Raw genomic sequence first — 26,254 nt, 5'->3', positions numbered from 1 at the left:
CCTAGCATATTGATAGAAGGAGGCTGCGATTGGAGGCTGGCTCTCCTGATGCGATAGTTGGTACAATAACTCCGCTTACACTCTCTCTCCCTGGGGTTTGAGTTGTGTATGTGTATATGTATATATATATATATATATATATAAATATGAATATGTATGTGTGTAGGTATGCCTATACTTCCGCAATCATTAGGTTTACCTATAATTCCACGCATGCGAATGCCGCCTGGGCTTACCAGAAGCTGTAGGCTAGATCCATACATATTATATGGTGCTCTATAAACTAGTCATGTGATGCGGCTTACATAGTGATAGTCTTAGACATTGCTTCCAGTATGCACCCTATATATGTCCTGGGGCCTTCTTGTATGTCCACACATGTATATAAAGATACGTACTTACACCCTCCTGGGGTTATAGTTCGGTTCCCGTTAGTCTATATCTACAGCGCCCCGTTCGGAGGACCCATTATTATTTACAATGATGCACTTGGTAGAAAACTTATTAGACACCCATTCCTTGTATGAATACTTGGGATGACAAATGCGTTCCTTGTATGAATACTTGGGATGACAAATGCGTTCCTTGTATGAATACTTGGGATGACAAACGCGTTCTATGTCTAAGTACAGGTACCCTTCTCAATATCAATTCTGGTACTCCATATTATTGTCACATATCTCAATAAAATTAGTCTCTAAGGCGCCCTTGTGTACACTTCATATCTTGAAGGCCTAGAGCCACCTGCCGATATAAGTAGTGTCATGCCTGGGTGGTATTAGATTGGTGGGCATAATACGCACTTCACCATTATAAATATTTATGTAAGGGTACTTACACTAGCAGATCGTTTTAGGGGTATATGTATAGTCTAACACGACTATACAGATACACATCCCTTATGGAACAGGCTCAAGTATATAGTCCTGTTCTACGATCTTCTTGTCTCCACTAACATTTTGCTAGTTTCCACAGTATTTTATACTGCACATCTCCAGATGGATGTCCGTGCTGTAGAGCATTGGTCTTGGCCCACTGAAGCTGATCTCTATTCCTAACGTGGCGGGTTGCTGTGTGATGGTAAAGGTCAGTGACATTCTACATAGCGTCCAGAAGGATTCTGGTCGCTCACAGGTAAAAGCATACCTCACTATTGCCTAGAAAGATGCTCATATTTCATGCAACCTGACATACATAGTGTTATTCTCCCTTATGCACCCTAGCTGCTGTCCTAGCAGCCATCCACTCTTTTAATAATTTGGCTCTACACTTTAGAGTTTTCCTGGTGTGTGGGTGCATCGTTACAACATTGGATTAGTGACACTATCTACTAGAATCTGTTGGGGTTATGGACTGTAGCGCACCTATGGGCTAGTGCACGTCTTTACATAGATGTGTAACAGTCACTATGTTCCACGCAGGGGGCCTGGTTGGTTTTTCTGTTCTATATCTGTTGATATTTGATCACACTGACATGTACCTGATGGGTACCTTCATGGTTGTCCTAGTGCTCTAGCCTTGCTGACTGGATGCTTCCCTATATTGGTAGCTCTTCCTGGTTGACTGTTGCATTCGTGCTCTTTTACTGGTAGGCTTTGGGCCAGCAGTTGGTACTGACTAGGCACTTCCATCATGCTGGAAGTTGTTTTTCTTTTTAGCGGCAGCGTTTCAGTTGCTGTTTTATCCCTGTTTTCAGAATGGGATGTACTGCTGTCTGACCCTCTGAAGGGTCTTGTAGTCTCAATCCTCTCTATTTCGCCTAGGGCTCATGCCCAGTGGGATCTCCACTCTTTGGAGACTTCTATGGCCTAACCCTTCCGCTGGTTAACAACTTTGTTGTAGTTGGACCTCAAGGATGGTTCAGGGTGACTGTTCGGTCTAGTCTTTTGACTCCCTGCATACTCTGTTAGGAGTCTGTGGACAAGTTTAGCTCTGTATATTGATATTGTTATACTTCTGTATATACGATTATGTCCAGCTGTGCTGGGATTCTGCTGTCTGCACCTGTTGCAGCTTCCTGTTTAGCCTCTAATACGGTTCTCGAGTTTGTTCTCGTTTATGGCCCTTCTATGGATTCTTGTTGGTGCTCTCGGCTACCAACGGCCCGGTTTGGTCTATTTCAGTTTAGATTACTGGTTCTGACGTTTCTCAACTGTCTTTGTTCTCTCGCCAGCCGTTCTGTTCCTTTTGACTTAACCTGTACGTTATGGAAGTTTCTATGACTGTTTAGCGAGGTGTGGTATTTGTCTCCTGTGCTCTACGACACTTAATCCTCAGCTTCCGCTGGGCCTATGGTTCTTGGCGGTCCCTGTTTTGGTTTGGCCGAGGGGTCAGCAAGTTCTCCGCGCTTCCCACCCGGGAGGTTGGCTTTGGGACGTCCCCACTGTGAACTCCAGTGCCCCCTAGTGGATGAAGGAGAAAACAGGATTTTGGTACTTACCGATAAATCCCTTTCTCCGATTCCACAGGGGACACTGGACGCCCGCCCAGCGCTGCGTACCTGCCGTTTTGTTTGGTTTCTATAGTTGTGTGACTGCATGGGTTCCTTTGTTCTCCTTCAGTCGGTCTTGTTCCATTCTGTGGTCTTCTCCTTTTCCAAATTTTTCTGTTGTCCTCCGTCTCCTCTCGGGCTCAGTTCTTAAACTGGGGCTGATGGGGCATAGAGGGGGAGGAGCCAGTCACACTTCTAGATTATTTAAAGTGCCAGGCTCTGCTCTACCACCGTCTATACCCCACTGTCTTGAACTCCAGTGTCCCCTGTGGAATCGGAGAAAGGGATTTATCGGTAAGTACCAAAATCCTGTTTTTTTTTTCATAAGGCTCCGACTACTATAATCCTATATCCAGATTGGTGCCAATTATAATGGAAAACTTTTTCTTCTTAAATGTGCAAAGGTCAAATAAGGCCCCATCCTACCTGTGAGTGATTTGCTATATTTCACTCTCTAGTACAGTGTTAATAGCACCTGCCTGTCCAGAAGCCATATTCGGTCGGGCGATCATACAGCACAAACCTACTATCACTAATCCGTTCAGACATGATGACGTGGGGTTTGTGATGCAGAGATGGGGGCAGCCGTACGCAGAGGAATCTCTACAGACGACCCAGTGAAGAGGTCGGAAGCTCCAGGACAGATGAGTGCTGTGTACACTCTACTAGAACTACTAGAGCGCTTATAAATAAAATGCTTGCCGTTAGGAAATTGGTTACGTACAGAATTGACCACCATGATCTATTTTTGCACGTTTAACCCCAAGACAAAAAACAAAACAAAACATGTAAAGAGATTTTTACAAACCCACGTATTTTAGAGCTCTGTTGGTAAATAGAATAAGTCTACTCACACATATTAGAAATCCTTTCAATGTTTTTTTGCTTTTCGTTTGATAACGTGATGCCATAGAAACACATATTCCATATTAGACCGTTCAAATCTGTAATTTTCATTATACAAGTTATAGAATGAACGCAAGCCGTACAGTAAATTATATACCTGGCATAATGTTTTTCGTTGTTGTTTTTATTAAGCCCCACTGGGCAAACATTATACTACTGTGCATAATGGCTAATGGTGCCCAGCTTCCAGCGGAGTTTGTGCATGATTTAAAGTAGGCCTGTAACCCACACACCCTGGGGGACCCATGTATCACCTGTGCCAGTGTTTCTTCCAGTGTAGCCTATCCATCCCCTTATAATTAGTGATGTCACTGGCTCATAGTGGATTAATTAGCTGCGTTTTCAGCGATACAACTGGTTCGTTCCTACAAAAAAGACACGTGTTCATGAAGATTGAATTAGCTGTGAAATGTTTATCCACTGGGTGTCGATGACTAAAGCTGGGTACACACTTTTACGATTGCAGGCTGATCGGGTAAAACTGTCCCAATCAGACGTGCAGTCTGTCCCCGGTGTGACCCCCTGTCAGCCGCGTACACACTGTGCGGACATAGCACAGTGCATACGGGCTTCTATGGGATCGGGAGGTCGAACCGACGAATATTGAACCGTAAAAGATGCGACCTCCCGATCCTGACCGTTGCAGGGGCGTTAAAAGGCGTTTATCTGCATCGGGACAGCGTACACACCTATACAATCCAACGGCCGTTCTCCCGATATTGGATGAACGGCCCGATGATTGTATAGGTGTGTACCCAGCTTAAGGCTCTTTATCCTCATCTCAGTGGACTAAGCAAAGAGATTATGGGTCTCATTCAGACCCGGTCGCAAGCGCCGATGCGCTCGCAACTGGGTTGATGGTCCCCACAGAGCATGCGCACGACGGAGCCAGCTCCGTCATGAGCATGCGCGAGACCCGGCTAGCGACGGGCGCTCCGTCGCTAGGGGGGTCGTAGCAGACGGGGCGAGCTGTCGATGTTGAGTGACCGCTCGCCCCATTTGCTGGGCGGGCCGGGGGCGTGCCCGGCCAAATGGAGGCGTTCCAGTCGGAACGCTTGCCGTTTGGGGGCGGCCCCACTGACATCATTGATGATGTCAGTGGGGAACTTCCTGCTCAAACAGAGCAGGAAGTTCCCTGGGGCTTACGAGAGCACAGACCCAACCTTTAGGGTCTGGTCGTAAGCCCCGATGGTCGCGATGGTGATGACCATCGCGACCATCACCCTGGTTGGTTGCTAGAGCTGTGGGTGGTAACCCACAGCCTAGCGATCGACCAGAAGGCGGCACTTAAAAAAGTAAGTGGCCGCCCTCATTCAGAGCGATTGCTTGCAGCAAGGGATCGACTCTGAATGAGGTCCTATGTCTTCCCACAGTATATTTTACTATAAGGTCTTCTGGTCCCTTTAACATTCAGGTCCAACTTTTTTAAAAGAAAAAAAAAACATTGCATCAGTGCAGTATAACGGTACCTTTAACCTAGTGATAACTTTACCAGTGCATCCGATAAATAGGCTCCAAGTCTAACATGGAAGCAGGATTGCTGGGTCCGGCGAGTTTACTGACTCGGCAGCTGCTAATAGTCTTCTCTCTTCCCCAGCGAGTATAAACAGGAATCCGTATCGTGGGGAATCTTTCAGGACTTGAAAACCAGGTAGTATTATAGCGCGACACTGCTTTGCACAGGCTGGAGATAGACTGGGGGATAATGGGTCGCTGGATGTGTGGCGGAGCGGTGAGAATAACCTCTGCTTTAGCTGCATGTGCTGAACATGTTACATGTATGAACTATGCTGGTGTGCTGGTCTTTGTGGCCCGACTGTTTGTGTTATGCTATAGGCTTTGGCGATATGAATCGGTAACACTGACTATCACCATCCCAACGTTAATTCAGATTCGGTTTCCTTTTAATGGAGAGCGTATTCATCTGCAAAAAGCACTGATTTCATATAAAGACAGGATGGAACTGATTAGCATTAAAAAAATAGTGTAGAATTCTATATTAAAACATTGTTTTAAAAATTTACAAAACTTGCAGAAGAGATTTGTACGTTTGTTTACAACTTTAAACTTACCTTTAAAAAATAGTCGTAATTATTTAGTACTTACATCCTAAAGAGTATAAGATACTGTACATATAACACCAGATTCACAAGTTTATGTGGCATTGAGTATGGAGAAGACTGTAGATCACGGGTATTCAATATGCCGCCCCTCTAGCTGCCGTGGAACTAAACATCTCAGCATGCCCTGCCCAGTTTTAGCATGCTTCCGTACAGTAAGAAAACCGTTCGGCACCTGAAGTCAAGAGCGGGCTTATGCTGTGCGCCCCTTGTCGCTGGCAGATTGAGGACCTCATTCAGAGTCGGTCGAAGCGGCCGCTCGGTCGTACGGGAAAAGGTGCCGGATATGCAAATGATTCCCACGCAAGTTGCGTCCCTAAGTTCGGATCGGTAGCTGGCCGACCAAGGGGAGGAAGCGGTCGGAAGACAAAAAAATACGCCCCCTTCTCGTACGCATTACACGTCATCTCTGGGCATATAAGGATTAATCGAGACCATCGGGAACCATCGGAACTGGTCGTAGAGCTTAAGGTTGACCATACCCTCTCTTAAGCTCTACGATCATGTCAGTGTAAAAACCTCCCATGTCACATGTGCCATGACGCTACTTTGTTAATTATGCACTCCCATAAACCGTATGCACTCCCATAAAACGCCGTTCGCATAATTAGGCACGCCTGCGTTTGGATCTCCACTCCCCCATTTTCAAGCACCTTCCCCTGTTACCACCCACAAACGCCTCAATCTGTCACTCATACTACCGACCTGGCTGTGTTCAAGGAGAGAGAAATTTCTGATCGTAGCGGCTAGTTTGCGCACGCGCATTGCGAACTTTACGCATGCGCAGTATAGCGAACATCAGTAGTGTATGACCGTGCGGCCGCTTCGACCGACTCTGAATGAGGTCCTGAGTCCCACCATGCCTCACCGTACAAGTTTTCTGGAAGTGCATTGGTAGAGTTGCGTGTTAGACTGTTTCAGGCGTGTTATGCACTCATTATACTCGTCGGAACGCCATATGACTTTCCTTTTATGCGTGCGTTGTTTTTGAAAGGGGTGCCCAAAATGAGTAATACCCCTAAAGCAACCATGCACCATATGATTTAATGTGTATGATAAATACAAATCTGCAGTCGACAGATGACTAAATGCACCGTGGTGATTTGCGGTCATACGTCGTAGGGTTCTTCCGCTAATCCTCTTCAATCCAGATCAGATATTGATCGGGGTTGTTGGAGGATCTGGGCTACTTTTGTGATAATTTGAAAGTCGATGAAGCTTCTGGAGATTTTATTAAACCTGTCTTTGTATCTGTAACAAAATTACATCTTCAGGTTATTTTGTACTATTAAACTTCACATTTATTATATGTTTACATTTCACATTTATATATGCATTTACCTAGGTAACACATTTTTATTTCTCTTTTTATGGAGGCAAAATCAGGGACACGTGAAACCGGTTCCTCATAAAGGAGAGGATGATATAATTTATCTGTTGCAGAGTAGAACGTGAACGCAACTATTTATCTGTTATGGTTTCACCATGTTCTCCTTACAGTTGTCCAACGGTTTTCATTATTGCTCCTAATGTATTAGATTTATACCAGGGTTTGTTTCACAGACCTTTTCTTAGGCTCTCCAGTTACACAGTCACTAGTAGTACATCAATCAGTATGATGTCCTGTATATATAACATGTCAGGTTCTCTAAAAGTGACACGCTTACATGTCCTTGTCGCCTGTGATTAGTCTCCGTCCCATTAACCCGTACTCGGAAGTCTGTATGTAGCCTTGCTGTACATATTGTACGTGCTTAATGTACTGGGGTGTCTGTACTGTTATTTGTGGTTTTAAAGTGTGTTCATAAGTTTAAAGTTTCATTTAAAAATGTGTTCTCTCTATATTCCTTTGGATGACAGTCAAGGGGAGGGCTTTTCAGGAAAACTGATGCCAACCAATAACTTTTTGACATTTTACTGGTGCAATTACAAAATGGAAGCAAGCATATCATTAGTTGTGATAGGCCAGCATCACCTCTTTTTTTCTTTTTTCGCACCAGCTTTTATGTTCTCCACTATTTGAGTGTTCTGGGTTCTAGCACTGGGTCTGGAATTCTTCCTCTCTGCTCATGTGACACCACCACCATGACTGGATCTAGTGGTGTGATGGGTTATTAGGGGATAACTCGAGCACCAGTGCCGCCCATAATAGAGGACATTGTTTAGCAGATATAAGTAGAATTATTTAACAAAATGAATATATAAGGGATGATTCAAATGGTTGGGTATTCTATGCCGGTGGCTGAAAACCCTCCCTTGGGGTGCCTAACCCTAACCTTCCCCCCCGGTGGTGCCTAACCCTAACCCCCGTTCCTGCACCCTAAACCTAACCCTCCCCGAGAAGTGCCTAACCCTAACCTCCCCCCCCGATTGTCCGTAACCCCCCCCTCTGTAGCCTTACCCTAACCTCCCCCTCCCGCAGCCTAAGCCTAAGTCCCCCGGGGCGCCTAAACCTAAAACCGCGGCTAACAGCTACCCGGCCCCGCTCTACTTACGTTCGGGATGATGGCTGTCGCTATTCCGGCATCGGCATCTCCAGCTGGTCGGGGTTCCGGTTGACCGCATCCCGTTTCAATTAGGTGCAAGTAATGGGGTCCTTCTGTTGCCGAATGAGTTTTAGCTGATGATCTTGGCTAATGTTTGTTTGTACCTCCTTAGGGGCTCAAGTAAAACTGGATAATGTATTAATTGTAGCAATTGCTAGTAATGTGCGCAGAGACAGAACAGGCTCATTTAGTTGACCCTCTAAAGTCTGTGTGCCTGATTCAGAGACGGACGCAAAGGCCACTGCACCTGCGTGAAAGTATGTAAATGTCGCAGCTGCAAATTTAAGCGACATGGGGACGAAGACTCAGCTCGGTCTTCGCAACCCTATGGCCACGGGAACTGAGGTGCTGGAGCCATTTTGACTGTGCACGAGATTGGAGTTGCAGACAAAGACACGCCCAGATAACTGTAGCGACGCAACTGCCTGTGAATCGCCACCTGTCCGTTGCTGCCCAAAAAATGATGCCCGCATGCCAATCACTTTGTGGATAATTCCTCACTGTGAGCGACAGCGGTAATTAAACTTGTCGCATACGCATTTGCAAATCACCGATAATCGCTTAAATGCGTAAACATCAGCATTCGTCCATCTCTGAATCAGGCCCAGTGTCATCTGCAGGCATTTGGCATATGATCGTTGCGTTCTGCGCCTACATCAAAGTGCGCGAACCAACCACTGCAATTGGAACTGCGACCACAGTGACTGCGTAGAGTGATTGACAGGAAGTGCCGTTTGTGGGGGGTGACGGAGGGGCGGTCGGCCGAATGCAGGCGTGCCTGTGCGTTCAAACGCCGTTGCATGAGCATGCATAAATTATCCACTGCGATGCCCTACGCAGCCTGAGGACTCACAGCGTGCGATGAAGTTAGCAAGGTCAGAGCTTGTGCAAGTGTGCGTGAGGCTGCGATGGTACTCGATGTTACCGATGTTTTTGCAGTCCTGCTAAGCATTACGGATGTGTGTAAGGTAAGGTGGGCGTCCTTGTGTAGTTCTGCGGCAGCATAGCGACCGCAGTGGATTAGCATACTATCGCAGTTAAACTGCGTGCGTAATCGCTATTGCAATCGCAGTTGCGATTGGTAGTGAATCATGCCCATAGTTAGATGTTGTAAATTGGACAAAGCAAGGTACGAGTACCGGTTCATTATCCGCACTTGTGCTGTCTCCAATATCTAGCACTGGCTCATGACGAAGTCTGGGGCATTAACTTTTCAGTTTGCATCTTGCTCTGCAAAGATAGAGGGACCTCAAGGAAGAGCTTGTGTAGGGCTCAAACATGGTAAATGGGGGGTTGCGTATGGTTTAGTCAGTGCTGAGTATATCCCTGGGGACATAACTATAGGAATAAACTGCAAACAATTGTCAGCTCTCAGCCTACAGAACCTCTCTTGTAGTTGGCTCAATGAATTCATGGACACCCTCATGATATCAGCTTGACGAAGACCGGGGCGTGTCAACAATTTATTTTATTTTTTTGCATTTTTACATTTCTCTTTAAAAAAAATTAAATAAAAAATAACTTTTGTGTGTGTGCTACTTATAACTGCAACTCTGCCATCAGTACTGAAGCTGACTATCTGCCTCTCCGCAGGTCTCAGTCACAGGAGCGGCCATCTGCCAGTTCTTTTATACACCATAGGCAAAAGGAACTCGTCAACTATTGCAACTTGCTTCAGGAACACTACCACCAGTGCTATGTAAAAGGTCAGAGCAGAGCCCAGGCTTTGGGATCAGTACAAGGCGGGAGGTCGATGTTTTCTGCAGAGCATTAGGTGCAAAGTTCATCTGCTCCGGGAATTGGATTTGATCTTTCTGCTGAATGTTTCTGAAAATGTCACTAATGTTCATCAGATTGCGGCTCATCCCTCTAGGAGCAATGATGCCGCCGGTTCCTAGTGAACTACCTTCTCACAAATATATTAATGTACATCCCATAGTATAGCTGCTTTTATAGTGTGTAGGCCGCAGGTGTACCTTAAGAAAGGTTGTCTTTAAAATTATACAATATAGGTAGAAGTAATTTGCCTACATTTATGGTTGGGCGCCCCCTACTAGCTATCTAGCAAATAGTGTGCAGAGTTTGTGAGCACTTAGTGTAATAAAATAAAAATAAACTTGCAGATTTACTTTCTGTTTTAGTGTAAATTGTGTACAGTTGTTCCTCAGAGACCAGTTTATGTGATTGTCATTTTTTACTTTATGATCTCCGTTTCCTGTTCTGTGCACTAAACCCAGCCTGTCCTATTGTGCTTTTCTCTGTCTGGTCAATGCTAGGCTTGTTCAATGCTCTGCAGCAATCTCTGTGGGTGTCCCACCAAGACCTCCTGACAGCGGTGGATTATTGTGAGGAACAGCTGCAGGAGATAGACATCACCAACTTCCTGATGACCCTCTGCGGGCACCTCCGCAGCTTCCGAGAGTCACAGGAGGTACCTGGCTCCTCTCGCAGTGTCCGGCCACCCAAAGCCAGCTTCCGTATCGGCAGCCTAGAGCAAGAGGAGGAGCTGAGTGCTCGAGACAGTGCTGTGTTGCACTCGGAGTCCAGGTACAAATTAATTGTCCGTATCTCCAGTCAAAGAACAACCTTACTTGGTGCTTCATCCATTGTCACTTACTCCATTGCTAGTGTGGATACAGAAGAGTGCACTGAACAAGAAGTCCATGAAATGTCTACTCCAGAACCGAGCCGTCATCCATTTACAGAATTCCAGCTGTCGCTCCTGGAAACTGGGCAGCCATGCGAGGTGTCTACAGACCTTCACAGGATCATCCAGGTCTACATTGAATTCCAACTTTGTGCCACATAGCTTTTGCCATCTTGTTGCTCTCATCCTATTTAACACTGGCGTTGTTATACCTTACTCTTACTGTGTTATTTAGGATAAATTTCTTGCCATCGGAAGTCTTCATTTCAAGACCGTGCCATCAAACCCCCACTATTTCTTCTTCTGTCCATCTTCTCAGAGGAAAGAAGTAAGTACATTCGATAAGACTTTCTCCTATTTGGCTGTAAATACCCACTGCTAATGTTTCCTTATACTTCCTTCATGCCACAAAGAGTACTTTTCTTTACCCCTTTCTGTTGTGACACCCCATTCTCATTAATAGGAAGATGCCACCCGTGAGACGGCAGATAGGAAGCCCAGCGAGGACATGGAAGCCTCAGAAGCGGAACAGGCCACCGAGGAGGGTGAGGAAGAAAAAGTTATGGCCCACTATCTATTTAAGAGTCCCTATTCTTTGGAGAAACTTGGTTTGTCCTCTAAATACCCCTGTGTCCACAGGTAATATATCGACAGGGGGCATCACCACTGAGAGCGACTCCGACCTGGAGGTTGAATATCGAGAGCATTCTGACAATGCAGAGTCCTTGTCGGGATCGGAGACCGTGAACCAGGATGATGATTCCTTCAGCGTGTTGGGAGGGGACTCTCTGAATGGTCAAGACCTTGCGGAGCATGAGATGCCTCCTCTGTTTGTGCATCTCATCTGCTCTGTGACCAATAAGAATCAGCACGGATCTATGCCAGTACTGACGTTGCCCACTTGCCTGGGTAAGTCCGTAAACCAACAGGGGACATTTATGGACGATAAGAGAAACCGCAGAAAAAAAATGGGGCTCCTTCAGAATCCCATTATTGTGACTATAGATCACTCCATGTATCACTCCACTCTTCCTTACTGCATTTGCTTTCCCTCAATCTCAACACTGGAGGAATAAACTATACTTTGCTTCAAAGATTGGCAACCGTAGCAATAAGTAAAAGCAGACTTCGATGAACCATCGGGCTGGCAGGATATGCTGGGATTTGTAGTGCCACAGGTTGTCATCTGCTCTATTTACATGTGTTTTATAGCTTTTTGACATGGGGTATACTATAATTTCATGGGGCCAAATTATCAGGTATGGTATTGCACACCCTTTTCTTTTCCAAGCAGTAACTTTTAAACAAAGCAACTCCCAGGCATGAGGGGGGAGCTCTTGTTTCACTCATCAGGAGCTCTGATGTGGTTTCTGCTCCTCGATTTTTTTCTTTAGGTGAAGTTATCGGCTGCCTTGAGAACAGCGAGGCGCTGCAGAGCATCTCGCTGGCTGATCTGAGCGTCATGCTGGACATCTATGTCCTGACATTGCCACTGGAAATCGATGGGGTAAACGAGGACTCCCAGCACACTCGGTATGGACTGAACAGTGTTTCCCATCTGTCTTCTATGGATGAACGTTTGGCACCTAACGCTATAATCATTCACAGTAACCATTCCAGTATCTAGTGTTCCCAGAGGAGGGCTGGGTGCAGGAGGTCATTTTGAAGTGAATAGAGTATCATCCTTGGCACCAATGTATATTCTATATTCACCATATGATAACAACAACGTCCAATCAAAACGTACTGCTTCAAAATGTTTGTAGTTCCAAAGGCGATCACCATAAGGTTAGGTGTTGCTAAATGGTCCTACATCCAGCATGCATTGAGTCATACATGCATATATTCATACAACATATACTTACACCTGAATGCATAAATTCCTTTATGTCATATACTGCACATTGCTTTACAGAGAATGTTTTATCAATCATCTACGTCAGTTCTGATCTTGTCCCTTGTTCCACCTGCTGTGTGTGCTGTGTGTCCACCCGTGTGCTACCGTTGGGCCGTAGTGTTTAGTCTGCTCCATCTCCTCTCCTCTAACCCAGGTACACCTCAGAGAGCAGTGTTTCCTACCCTCGCTCCCCTGCACAGCCATCATCCTACCGCTCCGACGAGGAGATACCGCCTACGCTAGAGAGATTCCTGTCCAATGGGGATCAGAGGTGAAACCCTAGGAGCTAGCTCTCCACCACCTATTCTCCTGTATCACTTCTCTCCAAATGCATGAGCTTGTAACTTCATATCATGGTCATTTACATAACTGCAAACTGCTTGAAGCTGTAAGGATATAAGAAGTGTAAAGTATGATGATTAGTACCTCATGCACTCCCTACTGTAAACTATACGGGTATTAGAGGTCACAGAGTTTCTGTACAGATAACTGGAATCTTGACCGTTGCGCCTTTGTATCTGAAAATGTTCCTCTTCTGTTTTTGATCAGGTTCTCGGCTCTGTCCCGGCTTCCAGCAGAACACAGGCAGGCCATAGAGGTCACCATGAGTGAGGTCAGCTCCCTCTCTCTCCTCTCTCTCCTCTCTCTCCTCTCTCTCCTCTCTCTCCTCTCTCTCCTCTCTCTCTCTCTCTCTCTCTCTCTCTCTCTCTCTCTCTCTCTCCTCTCTCTCCCCCTGTTAGTGCCTTGGTACTGTCCAGCTTTCTGTTGTCTCCACATCTTCCATTTATATCTCCTCCAATCTGTTACCCACTGGAAATGCCTGCCTGTGATCTCTGGTTTCAGATCCGCTGGCTCCTGGAGGACGAGCTAGTGTCAGCTCTGCGACATTCCCACCTCATCACTCGCTGCGTCTTACAGAAGGTTCTTTCCCACGTTTGCGAGTCGAAGCAGCGGCCGCACTGCCACAGAGAACTGGTAAAGCTCCAGTTTGTATTTGGCCCAGAAAAATCCTTAGAGAGGTTTAAAGAGGTACGTGATCCAGTGGACAGTAACTGTACCCTAACTTTTGTATGGCGTTGAGGTTTCCTATACCCCTATACAGTGGCTCCCAAACTCGATCCTCAAGGCACCCAAACTGTCCAGGTTTTAAAGATATCCATTCTTAAGCACAGATGGTTACATCAAAGGGCAGAATTCAATTCATTCCTGCCCCCATCGCGCCAGACGGAGCTATTCAATTCTTGCTCCTGTTGGGCACGATCAGCTGCCAGCGCTACATTTCAGCTCGCAGCCCCAGGGAGGAGAGAGCTGAAATGTGCGAAAAGTGACATGTTTGGGAGCCCAAACATCACTTTTCGCGATCACGCCCAGCACTTTGGTCGGGTTTAGCTGCTTTACGCGGCTAAACCCGACCACTTTTGGCGCGATCAGCACGAAAATCTGGCACAATTGCATAGCGGCCCGCGATCTCCTGTCACTTTAGACGGGAGATGCGGGCCGCGAAAACAATTGAATTCCTCCCAAATTGTTCAAGGTCCTATTTAAGCCACCTGTGCTCAAGCATTGATAGCCTTAAAAAAAAAAACCTGGACTGTTGGGATTGGGGTAGTGGTTCCTAAACTCTTTCTCCCCTCTGATTTTGAAGTAAATTGAGAAGTAGTTGAAATTGCCATCTAAGACGTGGGGGTGCTAATAAATATTGGGTCAGTTGAAAATTGATCAGTAAATGAGCGCAAACTGGGTGGGAATTTAAACATTTCAAAAGCAAATTTTATTTTTTTTCTTACCAACATATTTCGAATTTGGTAAAATTACTGATGACACGTTCCCCCATCAATATCTTAGCTGTACGGGACATTGTATACATCAATATTGTTATTAATGGGCCTGATTCACTACGGATAGCAATATAGCGTAAGCACGCAGTTCAGTGCGATGGTATGCTAATCTATTGCGATCGCAATGCTGCCGCAGCACTACATAGTGAGGCCCACTTTACCTTACATGCACATCCGTAATGGTTAGCAAGACTGCAAAAACATCGGTACAATCGAGTACTATCGGACCCATATGCACAGTTAAGGCAGCTCTGACCTCACTCAGGAATTGCTAACGTCAGCGCACACTATTAGGCCTCAGTCTGCGTAGGGTATCGCAGTGGCTGATTTATGCTCGCCCCTTGAAACGCTGTTGAAATGCACTGGCACGCCTGCGTTCGCCCGACCACCCCCCGTTACCTCCCACTAATGACACTTCCTGTCAATCACTGTGATGGGTCTGCGTCACCACTCGCAGTTCCGATCGCAACGGCTGATTTGCGCACTGCGTTGCATAAGCAGTGCGAAACAATCGGCCAATTGCATGCGACATGCAACAGCGATCCAAGCCAAGTTAGGCCCAATGTGTGTGTAATTCCTGAGTCCGCACATGAATTCCAGAACATACATTCTAGCTATAATTTATGGTCTACATTAGAGAGCAATTGTAATACAGTTGCTGTAACCACCTATAACTTTTTGTATCATCACTTCAGTGCCCTAGAGTTCTCAAAGACCTGTAGCAGCCTTAGCACAGAAGCACACGGAGGTGGCCTAGCGAGTGTAAGGGAAAACACAACATGATCAGATGATGATACAAAACATTTATACTACATTTACAAATAAAGGGGGAGATGTATCTAGCATTTGAAAGAGTGGAGAAGTTGCCATAGCAAGCAGTAACTCTTTAGAATAGATGGTTTGGTACAGTTTCCCTAAAATCTTGTAGATTTATGGGACATTTTTATTTTGGATATCAGCCTGTGTGTGTTCCTCATCAACATCTGTAAGAAATGCTTTACTTTGTGACCATGGGCCATTAAACATTGGTCAGTTCAAACTGGGATTTTGTGATGTGAGCCGATGTTTTTCAATCGGTATAGAGAATACATTGAGGAGGGTGTTCCCTGGTTAGTGGTTGTATCTGCAGAGACCCTCTTCTCCCAATACAGGTTGAGTCTCCGACATCCAAATATTCCGAAATACGGAATATTTTTAGCATGACTTAGAAAGTGAAACCTTTGCTTTCTGATGGTTCAATGTACACAAACTTTGTTTAAAAAACAAATTATTAAAAATATTGTATAAAATGACCTTCAGGCTATGTGTATAAGGTGTATATAACACATAACTGCATTCTGTCTTTAGATTTGGGTCCCATTCCCTAGATATTTCATTATTTTGTGCAAATATTCCAAAATCCGGAATATTCCGATATCCAAAATACCCCTGGTCCCAAGCATTTTGGATATGGGAGACTCAACCTGTATATACATTTTTACAGGAGTTCAGGATGTTCTGGAAATCTTTAGTCATCCAATAGTGGACAGGTTTCGTCTATCTAAACTTGTATTTCTGTCCTGTGTATTACAGATGAGCAGTTTGGTTCTATTTGTCAATTTAGCACAAGTCTCGAATTATCTTTTTGGCTATCCAAAACACGCGAGAGTGGGATAGCCAGTAAGATGCCGCTTTCCAGATGCGACCCAAACCGCTCATTTCTAATATAGACAGATAGAGATATAAATAGATAGATACAGATGTGTCCACGTACATCTAGCCTCCTTGCGTGCTAAACCGCCCTTCTAGTCACGCCATGCCGTGGCGTGACTCGGTAGCGCCGAGCGTCTTTTCGTGCAACTTTTAATTTACAAATCCGTCTTATTCGCACAGTGACGTGGATATTTAGCACAAGTTGCTTCTGCTGATTAAAATGACATGCAGCATGCCTATGTTCTGTGAGCGAGTGCGGGTGTATCTGCATGCAAAATGCTATGTTACACTGTCAGCGGCTGTAACACTGTAACGTAGCGTTTCGCATGCAGACACACCGGCACTCGCTCACAGAACATAGGCATGCCGCATGTCATTTTAATCCGCAGAAGCTGCATGTGCTAAATATCCGCATCACTATGCGAGTAAGGCGCATTTGAAGGTAAAAAGTCACGCGAAAAGACGCTCTGTGCTACCGAGTAACCACGGAGCTCCCGCGTTGTGTGGTGCGAATTGTAACGCACGGAGGATACATGTATGTAGACACATCTGTAGATAGATAGATGCTGACGCCTTTTTAACCACTTAACTGACGTGGTCACATGAGAATGCCAACGCCGCCAACTGTGCTTCAGATGTGCAGAACGGATCTCCTCTGACTTCCCAGACTCTCCTTTTCTGACCCATTTTGCTGGAAAAATCATCAGTTAAATGGTTCATATGCCTGACCAGCTATGAACGAAGGAAGTTAAAAGTACTGACTACTAGAACTTCATTACTGTCATCTTTATATAATTTAGTTTTATTTATATTATACAGTTTCCGCCATATGCATTGTCATGTGCTGCCCACAATTAATATGTATAGTTTGGAGCAGAGAAGGGAAAGGGGGGACATGATAGAAACGTTCAAATATATCAAGGGTTGTAACAAGGTAAAGGACGGAGACATTCTTCAAAGAACGAGAAGTATTAGAACAAGAGGACATGTTCCGAAACTGGAGGGTGGTAGGTTCAGGGGAAATTTGAGGAAAAATGACCTCACAGAAAGGGTAGTGGACAAGTGGAATAGCCTCCCATTAGAGGTGGTAGAGGCTAGGACAGTAGAGCAATTTAAACATGCATGTGATAGACATAAGGATATCCTTCAGAAGAAGTAAGGAGCAATAAGGTTTGGGGTAATAATATGTTTAAAAATGGGGCAGACTAGATGGGCCAACAAGTGGTTCTTATCTGCCGTCAAATTCTATGTTTCTGTTTTTCTATCCTTGAAAATGCTGGTGTATTTCCCAAAGAAGGAGTACTGTATGTGTTCTATATGCACCAGGCAGACAAATAAGTGTATTTATTCAAAGCTATGGGCCTAAGTCTAAGATTTATACAATGCCAATCGGTGTTCTCCCCAGAAAATTTTTCCAGCCGGGTGGCATCAAGAAGTAGTCGGGTTGGGGCCTTCGCAATAATAAAATGTTTTAAACCCTGCCCTTATAATGATTTGAAATAATATTTTATATATTAATTCTCCTCTTCTTATTAGAGGCCCAGTCGTCTGATTATGAAAAAACTGCAAAGTCTGTAGGTTCTGATCCATTTTATACAGCTCTCAGATACTGTCCCCACTTGCAGGCTCCCAAAGTGCCAGGTGGCAGGCGGTTTCTTGCCGGGTGGTGCACCCGCCAAAAACAGCCTGGGGAGAACACTGCCAATATTTATGCAGATCGAGCGATTGATAGCCATTGCGTATGCGTGAATGCCGTACTACGCTCGTGCAGAGATCGTGTTGTGATTACGCTTGTACAGAGGATTTACTCGCAAAGTGAGTGGCACTCAGGTGGTTAGAAAAACACAGGGACGTTTCATGTGCGCGCATAAATTAGCCATTGCGATCACGATAGCTTTAAGCGTGTCTGTTAAGACATGATTTAGAAGCTGCACGGCTGCCCGATCTGCGTCAATATCACCGATGTTTACACTGTTGCACGTCGTCGGCCAGATGCGAGAAGGCAGCAGTGGGTGGCCCTATGCAATGGTAAGCATTTGGAGACCTTAGCATATTATCGCTTTCGCGGTCTAAGATATTGCAGCTGCGATTGTGTTAACATAACTCTTGGAGTCGGGCCCTATATTCGCTGTGTGTCGGCGTACTTTGGTAGCTGACCCTCAGTATATCTTGATGGGTTTTTTTTTTCTTTTTACAAAAATAAGGCCATTTCTAAATGCAGATGAAAGACATTTGAGTGAGTAGGAGACAGACTTGTGTTGTGTCTATCACCGCTGTGAGCCAATGAGGCCTGTTAATGGTACCCATCAAGAATTAGATTTTTCATCCACAAGTTCTTACCGTCCATTATTTCTCCAGCTTCAATAAAAATAAAATAAAAAAATAAAAACTTCCCTAACTATAAATGTAGTGACAGCAGTGTTTTTGGCCGGTAATCTGAGCCGCCTCGGTCACCCACGAGAGGTCTGTTGTGTTTGGAATAACTGAGCTTGCAGTTCCGCGCGTTGTCTACGAGCGCTGGGTGATATTTTTAGAAACCATTATCCCTTTTATGGCTCATTCTGTGCTAATGTCAAGCGGAAGTTCTAGTGGCTGAATTTGTCCCGCAAAACTGAGCATTTAATGATCCCATGGGAGTTTTCTCAGCTTTTAAGATGAAGGATTTTGTTTAAATTAAATGTATAGTCCCAAGACTCTGTTTGGCAGCACAAAGTCATTGTTTTAAGTGAAGTGTTTTTGTTACAACTCAATTTTCCATCTTTTACGTCCGATCCCTTCGCTCTTCCAGCTACGCATAAAATGCTGCACAGACATAAACAACCAAATGTTCAAATAAAACAATGGGGCTCATTAAGTAACATGGGGTAAAGAGCCAGAATGTGCTGTGTGAATTTGCATGCAGTCAGATATGCAAACCGTGTAGTGTAGTCACAGTAATGATGGCAAATATCTGGTTTGTTGATATGATTACAGCAATGTGTTATGCTTGCGCCAATTTATTTAATGTTCCCTTATTGGCCATTCTGCTCCATTGTCCAATTTCCGTACTTGTAGTTTCGGTACCAACTTCTGTCAACCCAGAAGAAATTACATTACAGAGTTGTTGGGTATCTGCTCAGGGGCTTAAGTGATATTGGGCCTCTCGTTGTCCTTATTGTGAGTCAGATGCATGCGCAACGCTGTTTATACGCTGTAACTTCCTTATGCTAATGTTGGAGTCCGCCCGTGTATACGAAAAGTCCATGCGTCCGTATCCCGCACAGTTTTTTCACATTTCTGGGTGCAAAAGACTTGTCAGAATCAGGTGTCCAACTTCCATCTGCATTAGGGATGTGCAGGCTCGGATTAGTTCGGATTTTCCCTCCAAATTTTTGATTTTTCCCGCCAAAAATCGGGTCTCAGAAAGAGGCAAAACGTCATCTGTTATGGACAAAAGTCCATGAAAGATGACGTTTTTGCTTCTTTCTGAGACCCGATTTTTGGCGGGAAAATCTGAACTAATCCGAGCCTGCACATCCCTAGTCTGCATGTTACTATCTATCACGAAACCTGGCATGCACTACTGCAGCAACCATCGCATAATACACCCCTGAGTCGGGACAGTTATTGCGTTTACATGGTTACCACCCAGAAACTCACCTTTTATGGATGGTGTGCCCCTTTGACGGAGGGATTAATCCGAACGCACAAGCGAACTCTGTCTTTGTGCATATAGCTGATGTGACATATGCATGGACGCCGATTCCTTTCTTTGGAGTATGCGCAATATGCTGAAATCCGCAAGAATAGTCCGCACTTTCACTGCAGCAAACTTAGTATCAGGCCCTGTTTAGAGTGTATTTTCCGGTGGTCTGCGCGACCTCCACTCCTCTCTGAGGGTCTCATAGTTACACAAAATCTTCTCTTCATCAATAGTGACGATTATAGTTAATTATAGGAATATGACACAATATTTTCCTCTTTAATCTATTTTCTCTGTCTAATATTGCTACATCTGTGACCCCCTAGATTACTTTATTAATCTTCCATACAGGTATCTTACGTATCCCATCCTTTACCATAAAAACTCAGACAGAGAGTTGCCATTGTTATGCTATGCTCCATGTGAGCTAAACGTGTAAGCTTTTACCGGGCCGAAAGCACCCAAATATCCCTTGACAAATCAATCAAGTTCCCCGATTATCTTACCCATAATGTATTATCACATATTAATTAAACCTTGAAATCATACTGTTATCTACAGACCATGTACATGATATAAAAAGTATTTTACTCCATAAACAGGAATTGCAAGGTAATAGATGCTTTACATGCGAATAATACAAAGGATAATACAGTACATAACCTCAGAAGTGAACTTCTAATGAATTACCCCATGCAGTTGCTAAATAAACTTCAATGCAGATTCTATTTAATCTTTCACTAATATATAGCCTTGATGTTCATGCAAATATATGTTTATATGTATGTGTGTATGTAAGGAAGGGGTATGCAAGTGTTATATAATTTTGCTCTCCTTTGTGTACGTGTGTATAAGACTGTGAAGAAAGCATATGGCTGGAAGTAGTGAGAGAAGTGTACATGCGTGTGTGTGTATGTCGGATATATGATATACTGTAATTAAGGGATAACTGTTCCCCCTTGCACTTCCGGCGAAACGAATAGTCTATAGATAAATTGTGGAGGGCAATCTATCAGAGAATACAATTATGTGTGTATGTATGTGCATATGTGAAAATAGAGAGAATACATGTGTGGGTATAGAGAGAGAGTGTGCTTTGTGTTGCAGCCTCATGGCATGGTAGCCATGATGGCGTCCTTGTGTCTTTGTGTTGCTATATGTGTGGGGGTGGGGTGAAACCTCATGGCAAGGCTTGATAGCCATGATGGCGTAGCATGCCTGTGAGCATGTAGATGGGACAAAGAGGAGAGATTTCAGATTCATTGTCCTATCTAGTGTGAGTGTTAGCTTTTACAGATCTAGGCAGGGAAGGAAAGTTTAGGCAATAAAGTACAGGAAGGTGTACAGGCAAGTTATTATAGAAAGTACAGGTAAGTTATTACAGAGGAGAGTTATTATAGAAAGTACAGGTAAGTTATTACAGAGGAGAGTTATTATAGAAAGTACAGGTAAGTTATTACAGAGGAGAGTTATTAAAGAAGGTACAGACAAGTTATTACAGAGGAGAGTTAATAAAGAGTACCTTGAATAGCCAGGGAAGTCCAGTGAGCCAGGTGTGTGTCTGTGTGTAGTTTCAGAGAGAGAATAGCAGAAAGTGTGTGTAAAGAAAAGTATTATAGCAGAAAGTGTGTGTAAAGAAAAGTATTATAGCAGAAAGTGTGTGTAAAGAAAAGTATTATAGCAGGTGTGTATAAAGAAAAGTATTATAGCAGAAAGTGTGTGTAAAGAAAAGTATTATAGCAGAAGGTGTGTGTAAAGAAAAGTATTATAGTAGAAGGTGTGTGTAAAGAAAAGTATTATAGCAGAAGGTGTGTGTAAAGAAAAGTATTATAGCAGAAAGTGTGTGTAAAGAAAAGTGTTAATATGGTTAGTACAGACCTTTATAAAGCAAGTGTGGTATATCCAGATCTTAGGAAGGTGTGTGTGTGTGTGTGTTGGCAGAGAAGAGACCGCATTTTGGGATTGTTTCAATTTATATACCTCTTCCCATCATGCATTGCACCAGCTCAAACCTCCACATGGCCTGAAACAAGAGACTCTGCTAGATGTTATATCCTGTTCTTTGAATTAGATTGTTAGCTCCTATTACAGTCATGTTTCTTTTGTTAGCTATGAGCTGGTTTAAAATGTAAATCTTCTGGCCCTCGCAAACCTATCTAATGGCACTGTGATGTTAATATTGGAGCACTTTCACAGGCCTGTAACGTGTGTGATCTTATTTTAAGGGATGAAGGGGAGAGATATCAAACCTTGGAGAGAGATCAAATACAAACCGATCGGCTTCTAATACCACTTTCAGACAGAAAAATCCCCAAAACCCGGGTTTTTCCCGTATCGTTCAACCCGGGAAGGACCCAGGAATTTGCTCCTAACCCCCTTCCACACAGCACATAATTCCCGGGAAATTCCTGGGTAGACCCCTTTCACACAGAACCCAGATTATCCCTGCAATATACAGTGTGTCATAATAAATGGACTGCTTTTATGGCACACAGAGATGAGGTCATGAAAAGTGGGTGGTGTCTGCTCACTGCATACATACAATGACATAGTATAGACGACACAAGTCTTGTTTTGCAATCAAATTTTTTTTATTTGAAAGCCTCATGTTATGTACATGTTATGTCACATGTAACACCTGCTGCATTTAATTTTTAAAGTGCTTTTTCAACACATATTCATCAGCCATTAACAACATGGCCTTACTGCATTCAACAATTTAAATATATATATCTATATATAAAGACAATAGAAAAATAGGTTGTGCTGTCATGGAACTGAAAAATATAATAGGGGAGGCACCCCAACTATTAGACCTGTGTGTCAGGGCCAGCCTTAGAAACCACACATATACAGTATACATTTTGTAATACAGCGGCCACACATGGGAGAAAGCTCACGACTGGCCTGTTAAGTGCAGTATACAAATTTTTAGATACAAAAGAAATGGAGGTAATGTGTGTACATTCTAAATTATGTACACCCCCATATATACACGTAGCTGACTTAAAGGGCACCCACACATTGCCCTAAGCTCTTGCCAGCCTGTTAACGGCAGGATAAACAATATTGTCAAAAACAACAAGATTCAACAAAAAAGAAATATAAAGTAGACAGCAAACATGTAAAACATCATCCAAGTCTACGACTGTCTGTAGGCAGTGCTGACAATAGTGCTAAGTGGAGTGTTATGATGAGTGCCATCTGAATAACTATGCACTCTGCCATCCTGTGTATTAATCCCCGTGCCATCTGCATAAGTATGCACAGTGCCATATTGAATTTATTTCCTGTGCCGTCTGGACTATTATGCACAGTGACATGTGGAGTGCTAGGCACTGTGCCCTCTGGACTGGTGTTGGCATGTGGACTGCTCTGTACAGTGACATGTGGATTACTATTCCCTGTGCCATCTGGATAACTATGCACTGTGCCATGTGGAGTAGCATGAGGTGGATTGGAGGGGTTACTTTGCAGAAATGGTAGCCCTCTGCTATGCTGCTGGTAATTTCTAACAGGACCCGCAGAGTACTGAGGAGGATACATTACATAAGGCTGTGGAGTGTGTAACCTAGACACTAGACCGTTAAGGAAGGACATCTGCGCCTCTCTGTTTTCACGTGAAATTCGTTCGTGTAGACCAACAAGCTGACTGACAAATGAATTTTGTAACTCTCTCTCATTGTCATAGAAGAGCTGGAGTCGGGCATCCTCTTGTGCCTGGAATTCAGCATCAGAATCTCGTAGCTGATTTACCAGGATTCTGGTCATTGGGCGCGTTGCTAGCTCCATCTTGGAAGTTTTTTTCTTCCGTTCTGGTACTTTAAAGACTAGGAATAGAAGAAAATAAAAAATACATTTACAAATGAATTCAAAGCCGTAATGTAAACATATATGTGCTTGCGGCCTACTGCACACTAGCTTCACATTGCAACAGATACATTGAGTTGTGGTGGTGTCATTGGGCACGATTGGCTGTTCTCCAAGGTAACACTTCGTCAGACAGCCGCCAACCCGTGTAACCTTAAAGTATTAACGATACTGGATCAGAACCTGTATACACACCTTCCTATACCTTCTAATGTCCTGCCTATACCTTCTAAGGGTGACGCTAATTTGCGTACGCTGTCATACCATAAATAAAGACTTAAGCTGGCCACACACTAGACCAACTTACATCCAACCAGCCAACTTGTTGATTGGTTGGAATGAAAATCTGGTAACGTATGGGAGTAAATAATGATCAGCAATTTGCTCCTAAATGCCAGAAAACAGATGAAAATGGTTGTCAGACAAGTTTGTTAAATGTTTGATCTAAACTATTTGCTCAAACAACAGTTTTTGTTCATTTTCCAGCATTTGGGAGCAAATTGCTGATTGTCATTTGCTTTCATTCCTTACCAGATTTTCATTCCAACCAATCAACAAGTTGGCTGGTTGGATGTAAGTTGGTCTAGTGTGTGGCCAGCTTTAGACGTGGAATCTGTGCTTCCAAAGCACAAGTGTTATTCAGGTAAAAGTACAGACAGTTACACGCAATTGATCTAGACACTATTTAGGCGCAAAAGGAAATTATACAGACCCAAGTACAGTATACATACGCAGCGCTTCCGGACCCAGAGATAGGCATCAGCAAGAGACCCCTAGTCATACAGCGTTCAGCATGGAGACTGAGAACCAGCGTTCGTGCACACATATTTATACCCCCCCAGAATAAACAGGACAATAGGGAAGTTTGTTGCTGATGTCATTGGTTCCCAGGGGAGAAGCATCTGTTACAGCACATTTAACAGGCTGGTTCAAATAGACTCTCCCTGCCTCTAACAGCTGGGGATCTTCCTCTTCACGCCCCCTGCAACATTCTAACAGTTGTTCATGAAATATACATTTTGTTGCTTGTAGGCTCTGCGATCCATAACTTGAGTTTGCATGATGCGACCTCCCCACCGATAACACCGGAATACTGTAAAAAGAGTACGCATCAGTACAAGACTAAACACGACTTGTTTAGCATGTATAGTACCTTAGTTATCAAATACCTTTATTTCTCAGCATTTAAACTAACGGAACCAACTTAAATCATACACTTTAAAGCTTATTGAACCTTATGTGTGAATATGTAATGTGTGGGTATTCAGGGTTTGATATAAGGACGCTAGTTAATTTGGGGCAGATGCGTGCGCATAAAACTAATAAAACAGCGGTTTCATACAAAGTCCTATGCATTCGCTAATATGCGACTAGTTAACAGCGCAATTGTGCGTATTAATGTGTGTATGAGAAATGGTGAAAAATGCAATCGCATGGTGCTAATAGTATCATCGCCACATGAAAATGTGAGTTTATCTAAAATGGCGCTTAGGCGGCCATTCGCAAAGTGGCGTCTTGCGATCTCATTTTCAAGATGGCGTCTTGCGGCCAGTCGCAAGATGGCGTCGTCGCGATTAAATTTTAAACTGAACTTGTCTCAGCCAATTATTCAGCTTCGACAGTATTAAAAAAAATAAAGGGATGTAATTATGATCCTGGCGGTTGGGATGCCGGCACCGGAATCCCAACACCAGTCAGAATCCCGGCGCCAAACCCCAAACCGCTGATATCCCAATGGTAAGTATTTGGGTAAGGAGGAGGGTTAATGGTTAGGCTGTGGGGGGGAAGGTTTAGGCTGCGGGGGTGGGGGGAGGGTTAGGTTTAGGCTGCTGAGGGTGAGGGTTAGGTTTAGGGGTAGGGTTAGGGTTAGCCTACTTACCGGTAGTTGTCGGCATTGTAACGCAGTCAGGATGCCGGCGTTGGGATTTTTGGCACGGGGATCCTGATCGCCTGCATCCCGTACCCAGCCCACAATAAATACTAGTAAATACATTCAGTTCCCCTGACGTCTGCTCTTTTAGTGCAAGCAAAGTGTCACGGGAGGAAAAGGCAATGCCATGTATTTGTCCCCAGTGTTTTTTCATGTGTTTTGTCAGAATGCATTATTGCAACATGGCCCGCCCACTTATATCATGATTTAGCAAAGAATTGCTGTTTATCGTACAGTAAAATGTTCATTATAATCACCAAAAGGGAAGTTCATGTATTGTGGCGTTTATACAGGAATTTCACCGTCTGTCTCTGCCGGGCTACCAGCTGAATGAGGAAGAGGAGGATTACTACTATGTGTCTCTGAGCCGGCTGCATGCCCATCGAGTAGAGAACGTCGCTTCACAGCATCTTAACGTGCAAGGGCAGTCACCCTGGCAGGATTCCGATGGTGGCACAGCCACTGAGAGCGTGGAGGACGAGCTGGAACCCAGAATGCCACCAAGGAGTTGTCATTCTGTAGACAAGGTACATACTGGGCAAAGGGGGTTCCCGAGGATGAGGATGATGATGATAAAGGATACCTACTGAATGAGTCCTACTACATAAGACTTCTACCCAAAGCAGCAGCTGAAG

At 44.2% G+C, this 26,254-nt stretch overlaps 1 protein-coding gene across 5 annotated transcripts in view; it reads left to right on the top strand.

The window, feature by feature from the left end:
• SZT2 (SZT2 subunit of KICSTOR complex) overlaps window positions 1-26,254 on the top strand; it is a 187,260-nt gene that overhangs the window by 76,140 nt on the left and 84,866 nt on the right. For 4 of the 5 annotated variants that reach the window (XM_088447303.1, XM_088447301.1, XM_088447305.1 and 1 more), the window contains exons 27-38: window positions 4,995-5,048; window positions 9,657-9,769; window positions 10,340-10,610; window positions 10,692-10,839; window positions 10,946-11,038; window positions 11,174-11,255; window positions 11,350-11,619; window positions 12,105-12,243; window positions 12,762-12,878; window positions 13,157-13,220; window positions 13,451-13,636; window positions 25,913-26,146. In XM_088447303.1, coding sequence (XP_088303429.1) covers window positions 4,995-5,048; window positions 9,657-9,769; window positions 10,340-10,610; window positions 10,692-10,839; window positions 10,946-11,038; window positions 11,174-11,255; window positions 11,350-11,619; window positions 12,105-12,243; window positions 12,762-12,878; window positions 13,157-13,220; window positions 13,451-13,636; window positions 25,913-26,146 — 1,771 coding nt within the window. The remainder of the gene's footprint in view (window positions 1-4,994; window positions 5,049-9,656; window positions 9,770-10,339; window positions 10,611-10,691; window positions 10,840-10,945; window positions 11,039-11,173; window positions 11,256-11,349; window positions 11,620-12,104; window positions 12,244-12,761; window positions 12,879-13,156; window positions 13,221-13,450; window positions 13,637-25,912; window positions 26,147-26,254) is intronic. The other variant, XM_088447302.1, reaches the window with a different exon arrangement.

This window comes from Taudactylus pleione, unplaced genomic scaffold (genome assembly GCF_031769625.1).
Source record: "Taudactylus pleione unplaced genomic scaffold, aTauple2 ptg000428l, whole genome shotgun sequence".
Lineage (NCBI taxonomy): Eukaryota > Metazoa > Chordata > Amphibia > Anura > Myobatrachidae > Taudactylus > Taudactylus pleione.
The sequence above is the reverse complement of the archived record's forward strand: the minus strand, read 5'-3'. Positions and strand labels throughout refer to the sequence as shown.